A 12,581-nucleotide genomic window follows, 5' to 3' on the forward strand; every position below is an offset into this window, starting at 1 on the left:
AAAAAAAAAAAAAAATTAGAACTGAGAGATTTGACACAGTGGCAGGATATAAGATCAACATCCAAAAATCAATTGGATTCCTCTACACCAGCAAAAGGATGGCTGAAAATGAAATAAGGAAATCAATACCATTTATAATAGCTACCAAAAGAAAAAAATTAAATACTTGATAATAAATCTCACTAGAGATACAAAAGATAACTATAAAACACTACCTCAAGAAACCATTAGAGATCTACATAAATGGAAGAACATCGCATGCTTGTAGATAGGAAGATTGAACAATGTGCAAATGCCAATACAATCCAAAGCAATCTATACATTCAATGCAATCCCAATCCAGATCCCATCAACATTCTTTAGGGATATGGAAAAAACAATCACTAACTTTATGTGGAAAGGAAAGAGATCTCAGATAAGCAAAGCACTACTGAAGAAGACCAACAAAGTAGAAGGTCTCAGACTCCTGGATCTCAAAACCTAGTATATAGCCACAGTAGTCAAAACTTCCCAGTATTGGTACAACAACAGACACACAGACACACAGACCAGTGGAACAGAATAGAGAAGCCATAAATAGATCCAACAACCTATGGTCTGCTGATTTTTGCAAAGGGCTGAAATCCATTAGCTGGCGAAGAGATGGTCTGTTTAATAACTGGTGCTGGCAAAACTAGATATCCATTTGCAGAAAAATGAAACAAGATCTGTACCTCACACCATACACGAAAACGAACTCCCGATGAATCCAAGACTTAAATGTGAAACCTAAAATTATTAAGTTCCCCAAGGGAAAAATAGGGGCCCTCATTTATGGCATAAATAGACTGTCAAGCATAACCCAAAATGAACAAACAGCAGAAGATAAACTAGATGAAAGGGACCTTCTAAAAATTACATTTTTATGTGCTTCCAAAGATTTCACCCAAAAGAATAAAAAGAGAATCTACAGATTGGGAAAAAATATTCAGCAATGACATATATCTGACAAGGAACTTATCTCTTAAATTTATAGAAAACGCCACCTCAACAACAAAAAGACAAACAGTCCAATTAAAAATGAGCAGAAGACATGAATAGACACTTCACCAAAGAGGATACTCAGCCGACCAACAAACACATGAAGAAATGTTCACGATCATTAGCCATTAGAGAAATGCAAATCAAAACAACAATGAGGTACCATCTTGTCCCAACACTAATAGCAAAGTTCAATATGACAGAAAATAACAAATGCTGGCAAGGATGTGGAGAGATTGGGACTCTCATACACTGCTGGTAGGACTGTCAAATGATACCACTGTGGAAAGCAATGCAGCAATTCCTTAAAAAGTTGGAATTAACCATATGATCCAGCAATCCTATTACTAGGTACATATCCTAAAGAAGTGAGAGCCAGGACAAGGACAGATATGTGCACACCCATGTTCATCACAGCACTATTTACAATAACAAAAAGATAGAAACCACCTACATGCCTATCAACAGAAGAATGGATAACTAAACTATGCTATATAGACATGATGGAATACTATGCAACACTAAAGGATAATGTAGAATCTGTAAAACACTGCATAATGTGGATGAACATGGTGGACATTATGCTGAATGAAATAAGTCAGTCACAGAAGGACAAGTACTGTATTAGTTCATTTTGTAAAAAGTCAAAGAAAGGTTTCTATATGGAAGGAAACTTTCTTGGTTACCAAGGGTAGGAGGGAAGAGGAAGAAACACTGCAAAAATATTAAAAATTAAAAAAAAAAAAAACCACACAGTATCTAAACAGCACAATAAAGCAAACACAATTTAAAAAAATGCTGCCGGCAAAAGTGGATATCCATATCCAAAATGAAACAAGATCCATACCTCACACCATACCAAAAAAAAAAATTCCCTTTTCCAAAAAAGCAAAGGATGCATTTAAGTAGGATTTATTGCCACAGAATGTTTCCAACCAGACTTCTTTGTTACCTACATCAATAAACTTTGACTAGTCAGAACTGGGTGGAGCTATGAAAAACCCAGCCCCTTTTGAAATATACTAAAGCAGACAATTAAAGCCTGCAACAACAAAGAGAGCAAGATCTGAAAACCTTTCTGGATATCCTTTATTTATAGTGAAGAGCCTAATTTTAACACACTTGAACCATGCTTGAAAAAGCCAAGTGTACAGGAACAGGTCCTTTCTGCATTAGCCTGCTCCAGGCCTCCCTCAAAGACTGTGGTAGTTTCAGATGGCTGTTGTGCAGGCCATAATGATCCCTGTGGCCACCTTCCCATGGAAACGGGGGGCGGGGGGGAACCTAAGATCCCAGATCACCTAGACTTGGAATGAGCTGCATGGTTGTCAGGGAAAAATGTAATTGGTGGGGTTGGGGGAAGGGGTGGGCTTTCCCACTGTGACCGTCATGAGGACACATCCAGCATCCCTGAAAATGGTGACTCCTGGCTGCTGGGTTCATATAGTCCAAGGAGTGGTCAGCTTCTTCACCTGTGTCTGATCCCTTTCCTGTCTCTGCCTTTTCCACATCACCTACAGCTGCCTTACCTCAAAGCCAGAGAAGCTCAACACCGTCGAGTGAAATTGGAGCAACACCCCCAGGCAGTCCCCACCACATCCTAACCTGGCAGACTGGGTGAGTTTCCTTTTCAGACCTTTAATCTTCCTCTTCCAGGTTCTAGACTGATCATTAATAATTCCTCATCAGTTAGGAAGAGGGTAGGAATGCATAAGATTCTAGTGACATAGGATTTAGCAACAAAATACTGATGAGAGTTCTTCTTCACTGGGAAAACAAGAAGTGAGGACTGTGTACGTGTAACTTTCCTTTCAAAAGAAGTACCATGAGTTGCTGTTATCTCCCACCCCTCTCCATCGCCATCCCTTTATACCAGGTGAATTATATTTCCTCTCTTTTAAGTAGGTGGTTGCTTCCAGAACTGGGCTTCTTTGATAAGAATTCTGGATAATATTGGCCCCCATTAGATTGTGACTTCTCAGCATTTGACCTGGGTACTGATCATACCCAGGCAGACTTCATACTGCCAGGCAAGAATGAGAAAAGGAAGAAAGAAGCCTCATATGTATTAAGCACTTCCTTGTGCTGGGTCCTGGGCCAGATGTTTTTTATGCTTCTCCATGTATTCACTGTCTTAGTAGCAGGATGTGTCTTAGGAAAAAGCAGGAGGTTCAGACCCCATCCCTATCCTTGCCAGGCACTTGTTCTCAATCAAAAAACCAAAGGGATCAAATACTTGAGTTTTTTGTTCAGGGTGATGAAAAACTTTTGAAAGTACGTAATATCGTGATGGTAGCACAAAGTGGTGAATGTAAATAATGCCATTGAATTGTACACTTAAAAATGGGTAAAATAGCAAAATTCTTTGTGATATACATTTTACCACAATTAATACATATTTTTTAAAAAAAGGAATCAAGTACCTTGAGACCTTTGAGTAGAAATTGCCCATGAAAAAATAATAAAGCCAAAACTTGGCTCATTTTATAGCTTTAAATATAGACACAGAGCATTGTAATCTAGTGAACATTTGCAATGTTGTAGCCAGTGAAGAATCAAGTGGAGAGACTCAACCTGCTTTCCTTTGCTCTGTTGGTTCTAAGAACTTGCCTCTAAAGTAGATGCTAAATTCTATCAATACCTATTGGTTAAAGGAGTGAAGGGTCCCTTTACCCAGCTGTTTAATCAGTTTCTAGTTTGCTGGGGATGTCTGGAAAAAATTGACTTTTGTCTCTGAGTTGAATCATTAGAAAACAACAGAATGTAATTTGCCAGAAAGGACTCTACTACCTGCAATTCGGGCCCAGGCTTGGCGGACATTTTTTGTTCCTGCATGTGTATCAGCAGTAACTTTAAACCAGGCTTAATGGAGCTTTTGTTTTTAATGGAAGAGAAGGGGAGCTAAAGTTTATCGAGTGCTTGCTGGGCATTCAAAAGCTGAGGAGCTTCTTCTAATATGCATTAGCTCTTACAATCCTCATAGCAACCTTGCAAGGAACATATCCTGTATCTTCTCATTTTCAGAGCTGATGCTCAGAGAAAATTTAAAAAGTGCCTTGCCCAAAGCCACACAGCTCGTAAAGGGTGGAGCTGGAATTTCAGCTCTGCTCTGTGGGACCCCAACCTCCTGTCTTTTTCACTACACTGGTGGTTCTCAAAGGAGCTCTGGTAGTGTAGTGGTTAAAGTATTTGGCTGCTAACCACAAAGTCAGTGGTTTGAACCCACTAGCTGCTCTGCAGAAGATGAAGCAGTCTGTTTCCATAAAGATTTTCAGCTTTGGAAACCCACTGGGAGAGTCACTGTGAGTCAGAAGTGACTCAATGGCAGTGAGTTTGGTTTGGGTTTGGTTGTTCTCACAGTGTAGTTTCCAGACTTTCAGCATCAGCATCACCTGGGATCTTGTTAAACCCATCCAGTTGCTGTCAAGTCTGTTCCAACTCAGAGTGGCTCCATGTGCATCAGGAGAGAACTGTGCTCCATACGCTTTTCCATTGGCTGATTTTTCAGAAGTAGATCATGACACCTTTGAGTTAGTAGCTGAGTGAGTTAAACATTTACACTACCCAGGAACTCTGGGATATTGTTAGAAATTCACATTCTCAGGTCCATTTATGACCTACTGAATTGAACACTATGGAGGTAGGGCCAAGCAATCTGTTTTATGTTTTAACAAGCCCTCCAGGTGGATCTCATATTTGCTCAAGTTTGACAACCACTGAACTATCTCATGCTGCCTCTTAATCTTTTTTTTTGAATTAGGATGACCTGTAGGGTCCCAATTACAATGTTCTTGCATCCACTACTACTTCTTGGTCTGTTTTGCTCTGGCAGCATAGTGGATACGGCATCTGGTTGCTAACCAGAAGGCCAGTAGTTCAAATCTACTCGCTGCTCTGCTGGAAAAAGATAAGGCTATCTACTTCCATAGAGAGCTCTGGTAGCATAGTGCCTAAGACACTTGACTGCTAACTAGAAGGCTGGCAGTTCAAACCCACCAGCCACTCCTTGGAAGGAAGATGGGGCAATCTGCTTCCATAGTGATACCACCTCAGAAACCCAAGGAGGGGTCGCTATGAGTCGGGTCCGACTCGACGGCTCCTAACAACAACAACAACATCTACTTCCATAAAGATTTACAGCCTTGGAAACCCAATGGGTGTCGCTATGAGTCAGAATCAACTCGATGGCAGTGGGTTTTTGGTTTAGCTACCCCTCAACCTCTCAGTCCTTATTATCACCAAATCATTAAAAACACTCACTTCCATACCATCCACATCCCAGCTCTGACTGGTACCCAGGCAGCCAGCCTGGGGTAAGGCCTAGAGTCCAAGAGTCTTACCATGTGGGAGAAGAAAGAATGTCACATCTCCTATTGTATATGGAACTTCCAGTGGCTAAACCATTTCATCTCAGAAAAGGAACTTTAGATCTTGAGATACCTCTCTGCAGCCTCCAAATGTCTCAGATCATGCCCATTCTCACCTGATACATGATTATATTATTTGACTGACAACACACTGAACTATGAGTGCCCCTCATATGCCTACACACTTAGCTTGTTTTGAAACCTGCCTGGGTTTTACCACATACAACAAGTGAGGACTCCAGACAAATTTGAAAGCCAAAGGCCTTGAACTAAGCTCTCTTATCAGGCTGAATTATCATTAACAAACAGTAATTGTTCTATAGGATGTGATGAGAAGATGTGAATATAGGTAAAAAGTGCCCAGGCCTGCCTTCCTAACAAAACAAAAGAGATCTTTTGACTCAATCATGAGAGTTGAAAGGTCTGCATGACAACTTATATTATTTGTCACTAACACTTGGGTGTATAATCAACTGATCTTTCCAGTGTATTACTAAGCTATTAATCATGTCCATGTCAATTCCTCTCTTTAACAAGACTTCTCTTCTCTTCCTTCCTCTGCTTTCCTTTGTTCAGAGAAACAACAGAAAACTCACCCATTATGGATGGGTCTGAGTCTCCAACTCACCAAAGTACTGATGAATAGAGGTATCGTAAGGGAATGTTTTGTTCTTACAATCCTTGCCCCTTCCCTGTCCATAAAAGTTTGTGATTCCAGATGTACTGCAGATGTGTTGACTTTACCCATGCCATAATTTCCAGAAGGAAACATCTGAATAGTGTGGAAGCCATTATTTTTTATGTCCTGTTTCGAGATACATGTGGAACTATATGTTTATATGTATGTTTCAACATCAGAGGTTAGATATCCCCAATGCTACTTCCCAGAAAAGACCCCAAAGTATGTTTTAGACCTTTCCAGGCTCTAAAGGCATCCACATATTTGTAGATGTTTCTCCTGGTATAGTAATTGACAACCATGAGAAGAATAGCATCACTGCAAGTTAAGTTTCCATGCACCAAGGGCAGGCCAAATTTATGTAGAAGCACCTGAAGACCACCTCTGAGTTCACTCTGCATTCTGGAGTGACAGCTGTGTGCTGTACCACATGCTGTGGAACCTACTTTTCAAAATGTGGTCCATAGACTAGCATCCTCCTCCTCATCATCACCTGGGAGCATCTTAGGTAGACTCCTAGCACCACTCTAGCCTACTGAATCAGAATCTGCATTTTAAAGACATATAAGATTGAAATTTGCAAGGCACTGCCATAGTGTATATAAAACAGAAACACCTGGCTTGGTTCCTATCCCCTGCAGCTTTATGATCTTTCTGGGAAACAAGAAATTAAATAGCACTTCAAGGGATAACTAATAAGATAAAGATACAATTCAAAAGAGGAAGAAAAGCTTTAAATCTAGTCAATCAGAACATTCATCCATATAATGCAAATATATCCGTGAATGTGGTAGAGCATATAGGCAGCAAAGGTATGAAAACTTACTGGAATTTTTTTTTTTCAATTGATCCCTTATTATATTCCAAGAAGCCCATGTAATACAGTAGTTAAAGCACTTGGCTGCTAACCAAAAGATCGGTGGTTTGAAACCCCCAGCCACCCCATGGGAGAAAGATGAGGCAGCCTGCTTACATGAAGATTTACAGCCTTAAAAACCTTATGAGGCAGTTCTACTCTGTGTCAGAATCAACTCAAAGGTGGTGGGGTTTATTATAGTCCAGGAACCATGCTATACAACGGAGTTCCTATGGTTAAGAATTTGAAAATTTATTAGAAGAAATAAGAGGGAAATAAGAAACCACAGCCCTTATGCATTAAGTGCTCTAAGACATGAAAACAAAGAAACAAAGTCAGAGGCAAGAGGGCTCACTTCCAACTTCATGGAAAGGCTTGGAGAGCCTGACTTTAAAGGCATGTGGGGGAGGGGATGATTAGCCAGGTGGAGATGGGAGAGGCCATGCAGGGAAAAATCAGATGCAGAAACAAACAGGCACACGTGGGGAACAGCAAAGGGTCTCATTTTGCTGTAGAGGAGGAGCCAGACTTCAGCCTGAAAAGTGGGCTAGGACAAGAGCATGAACAGATCGAGAGATATGTAGAATAATTTGTACTGCAAGTCCCCAGAGTTGGCAGGTGTGGAATTAGGAAAGCAGGGGCTTAGCCTTTGAATGGAAGACAGACACGGTGTCCTCTGAAGCCAGAGAAAAGAAGAAAGGGATGGGTGAAGGCAGAGAAAATTAGAGATAGAACACTGTCACGAGAGCAATACTTTTGAGTAAAAACTATTGTCCTTTTGTTGTTGTTCCTTCAATACAAAGAGCACAATCATCTGCTAAGGGTCATGGAGGCAGGGATGAGAGTGGGAACTTGAGGATGTATAGGTTGGAAAGGGCTGTTAAGGAGATGTAGTGGAGTCAGCTTGAAATGATTAGACAGGGTGGCTTTTCATGAGCCTAGTCCTCCAGGCCTGTGACCACCTGCAGCACATTCTACAACCCAAGCATGTACCACCACTTGTTTGGGTTTTTTTCCCCTAAGTTAATTCATATATCTCAGCATTTAGTAAGGTATGAAGATAACACATTGCTTAAATGTACATTTCCAAAATCAATTTATAAAAACCCCACTGCCATCAAGTCAATTCCAACTCATAGTGACTCTGCAGGACAGAGTAGAACTGCCCCATAGGGTTTTCAAGGCTGTAACCTTTATGGAAGCAGACTGCCTCATGTTTTTCCCACCGAGTGACTGGTGGGTTTGAACCACCAACCTTTTGGTTAGCCGAGTGCATAACCACTACACCACCAGGGTCCCTTAATCAGTTTATAAAATTTACAAAAAATAATTCTATTGAAATTCCTTACCTCAAGATCTTAGCATTGCATTTTTGTTAAGCTCCCAGTTAACCAGTTTCCATCGAGTCAATTCCAGGTCATGCTACAAACTAAAAGGTGAGTGATGGAGGCTCATGTGCACATTAGGGGCCTGGCCTCAGCCAGTCCCCTGCAGGCTGTGGTGTCTGTGCGAGTAATCCCTAGGTAGAAGTGTCCTTGCAGACAGCTACAGCTCCTAGTGGAAAGCCTCCCAGGAAGTCCTTAAACAGACCTAGAAGAGCCCAGGCTCACTCCTGATGTGTGCACAGTTCACACTTTGAGACCCACAGAAGCTGGGAACACACCCAGCTCTGCACTGTATCCCTGACTCATGTTCTAGGGAATAACTTACATAGGTTTACTAAAAAACAACAAAAAAAAGATGCCAACCAGTCATCTCAGACTCATGGTGACCCCATGTGCATCAGGGTAGAATGGTGCTTGCAGGGTTGTTGTTTTTGTTTGTTTTTAATTCTGATTTAGGTGAAAGTTTACAGAGAAAATTGGCTTTCCATTCAACAATTCATACACATTTTGTTTGTGACACTGATAGCAGTCCCCACAGTATAACAACACTCTTCCCACTTCCTCCCTGTGTTTCCCATTTCCATTCATCCATCTTTCCTATCCCCTCCTGCCTTCTGAGCTTTATCCCTGGGCAAATCCTGCCCTTTTGGTTTCATATGGCTTACTGTTCTAAGAAGTGCATACTTCCCTGCTGTTACTGTTCACCATACAGGCCTATCATTTGGCTGAAAGCTGAGCCATGAGGATTAATTCAGTTCCAGACTTGAAGTGTGTCTAAGGGCCATAGTCTCAGGGTTCCACCAGTCTCTATGAGACCAGAGAGCCTGGTCTTTTTTATGGCTCTTACAGGGTTTTTGGTGGCTGATTTTACAAAAATAGATCACCTGCCTTTCTTTCACCCAGAGGTGGCTCTGGGTAGACTCAAACCTCCAGCCTTCGGGTTAGCAGCAGAGTGTATTAACCATTTGCACTACCAAGGAACTCCTGTGTTTCCTAGGGGTACTATCTATTGCCACCCCGTTTGCATTATTTGTTTAGAATAATTACTTCCTCAGTGGTCTGTATTGTTAATTTTTGTTCCTGAGCCTGTGGCATTTCTCAACTATTAGCGTAAACCTGAATCTACTGAGTAAGAAACGAAGGTTTGGAGGAGTAGCCAGAAGGAGGGTTTCTTCCCCATAACTTCAGAATAAGATGCAGACATATTAAGCTACACTCATAGCTTTAAAAACCACCTTAGATACTTTAATGGCAATGAGAAATCACTAAGAAAGATTCTGTGGACCTTTTTTAAAAAGATTTGCTTGACATTCCAGTAAGATGGCAAAATAGGCAGAAGGACTGCACAGACTCTCTTCAACAAAGAAAAGGAGAACCAATTAACACAGATACAGAAGATAATCCTGGACCCCTGAGCCTTGAAGGGAAGGATATAGAAGAAGACTAAACTCCAACTAGCATAAGAATCTACATGAAAACACAAAAAAAGGAGACATATGGAGCTGTGCTCTGGCAGTGATCCTGACGGCACAGACAGCTTAGATATTGCTGAATGGTGGTAGGACCTAAGAATTAACCTAAAAATTGGCCCTGCTAGCCAGGGACTGCACGGAGGACTGCTCTGGTGGCTGGTGAATAAAAGGGGAAGGAGCAGAAAGGCAGGCAGGACTTTTGCCTGTCCGGAGGGCATAGCCATTTTGAAAGTTTACAAGCGACTTGACCATTTTGGATATTTAAAGCAACAGCATTCTCCGAGATTCCAGGAACTTAAGAACAACAGGCTCCACTTGCCGGAACCGCAAGGACATTCCAGATGCACGGCCTACTGGAAAGGTGCGACATTCCCCTTGTTACTTTTATACCTCACATCCTCTTGGTGAAAGTAGGTGCAGCCATCCCTCACTCCCACCCACCCCCTGGGCCAGCAGGAATTCCATCCCAGTCTGTGTGCTCTGACAGAGCCTGGGTGCCCTGCCCCTCCCCGATTTTTTTTTTTTCCTTTTTTCTGTTTTTTAGTTTGTTTGTTTTTGTCTGATTTAAAACTACTACTATTATTATTACTTTTGTCCTTTTTACTGTTATTCTTTATTCTTCCCCTCCCAGGTTCTAGTGTTCGGCGTTTATTCTTTTCCCTGTTCCTGGTTGCAATTTTTTTCTCTTTCTCATGGTTAAACCCATTCCTTGTTTTTCTCTCAGCATTTTTCTCATTTTTTTCATTATCTACTTCTATACCTTTTTTCTCTTACTGTCCTCTCCCCAGATACATTTTTTTTTTTAATTATTTTTGTTCTCCTTTTCCCTTTTTTCTTTTTTTGGTCCTGTGTGATTACATGGTGTGGGTTTTGTAAATGTACTTTTACTTTTTTGATGGTTATTCAATTGTTATTTTTGCCTAACTGAGTGGAAGACAGCAACAGTCCCCATATGACACAACTACACCCACATCTCCTGCAGCTTCATTTACTGAGTGAGCTGAGTGAGAGCCACCACCTCCTTCTCCACCAACAGGCCAACAATAAACCACCACCAAGAAGAACCTGAATCACCCTTGGCTGTTCTTCACAAACAGTTACCAGAGATATATATACACAACAATGCCACGACGTCTCGGAGACAACAGATCATCACAGTCCACGCAAAGAAGCAACATACAGTGCTAGAAACAAGGGAGCAGAATACAGACCCAGAACACATCCCTAAGGAAGAAGCAGCATTAGAACTCTCTGATAAGGAATTCAAAAGAATTATATTTAGGTATCTTCAAAGGATGGAGAGACAGACCAAGGAAAACACAGACAAAACCCTAGAAGAATTTTGGAAGGAAATACAAGAACAAAATGACAAAATAAATGAAAAATTAGAAATGATTCTAAATCTACAGACAGAAATCCAGAAGATTAATACTAAATTGTCAGAATTAGATGACACATCGGAAGGGCAAAGGAGTAGAATTGATGCAGTGGAAAACACAATTAATGAGATTGAAGACAAATACCTGAGTATTTCTTTGGAAAGGGATCAGCCAGAAAAAAACATCAAAATAAAATGAAGAAAGCCTAAGGACCATGTGGATAGCATCAAAAGGAATAAACTATGTGTCATTGGAATTCCAGAACAGGAAGAGAAAAATAAAACCAATGAGAAAATTGTCCAAGATTTGCTGGAGGAAAACTTCCCTGATATGATGAAAGGTGAGAATATATCCATTCAGGAAGTCCACTGAATCCCAAACAGGATAGACCCCAAAAGAAAATCACAAGACATATCATCATCAAACTCATCAAAACCAAAGACAAAGACAGAATCCTGAAAGCAGCACAGGAAAAATATGCAGGCGAGAAGGCAATGGAATGGTATATATAAAACCCTGAAAGAGGAAAATTTTCAACCAAGAATTATATACCCAGCAAAATTGTCCCTCAAATATGATGGAGAAATTAGGAGATTTCCAGATAAGCAGAAACAAAGGGAATTTGTTAAAACCAGACCAACCCTACAAGAGATACTAAAGGGAGTCCTCCTTTGAACAGAGAACCAAAAATAGCAAACAATCAACCATTAATACACAAGATGACATGACCCAGAAACCACACCTATTGACATATCCAAAGTAAAGTAAGCTTACAAGATTGTAAACAGGGAACCAGAGATATCAACTGGCAAATGAAGACAACTATTAACCAGAAAGAGGGAAAATACCGTGTAGTTAAAGAACTTCTAAATGGTGAGGAAGTTAAGAGAGTTGCAAGATAGAATGGACTGTTCTAAACTCGGGGAGAAAATTATAAATCATAGGGTAACCTCAAAGAAAAATGATAAACCTTCACATCACAATAAAAAAAGAGGACAAGCACAAATGTTCAGCAAATACTAAAACAACAGCAACAAAGGATGATAACACAATTCATAAATATAAGCAGCTCAGCACAGAAAATAATATGGAACAAAGAAACCAGAGACACCATGAAAAAACACATAACAAAATGACAGCAACAAATTCATACTTGTTGATAATTGCACCACTCAAGAGATGGAGAGTTGCAGATTGGATAAGAAAACAAAACCCATCAATATGCTGTCTACAAGAGCCACACCTTAGAGACAAACACAAAAATAGACTAAAAATCAAAGGTTGGAAAAAGATATATCAAGCAAATGGCAACAGTAAAAGACCAGGAGTGGCAATATTAATTTCTGATCACATTGACTTTAAGACAAAAACCACCATATGAGACAAGGAAGGACATTATATAATGATTAAAGGATCAATTGAA

The 12,581-nt window shown here is 40.5% G+C and overlaps 1 protein-coding gene across 1 annotated transcript in view; it reads left to right on the top strand.

Annotated features, from left to right (window-relative positions):
- FRMD4A (FERM domain containing 4A) overlaps window positions 1-12,581 on the top strand; it is a 440,834-nt gene that overhangs the window by 416,836 nt on the left and 11,417 nt on the right. The window contains exon 21 of the mRNA XM_042780226.1: window positions 2,541-2,637. Coding sequence (XP_042636160.1) covers window positions 2,541-2,637 — 97 coding nt within the window. The remainder of the gene's footprint in view (window positions 1-2,540; window positions 2,638-12,581) is intronic.

Source organism: Orycteropus afer, unplaced genomic scaffold (genome assembly GCF_000298275.1).
Source record: "Orycteropus afer afer isolate SDZICR_OR568_19922 unplaced genomic scaffold, OryAfe1.0 scaffold00028, whole genome shotgun sequence".
NCBI classification, from domain to species: domain Eukaryota; kingdom Metazoa; phylum Chordata; class Mammalia; order Tubulidentata; family Orycteropodidae; genus Orycteropus; species Orycteropus afer.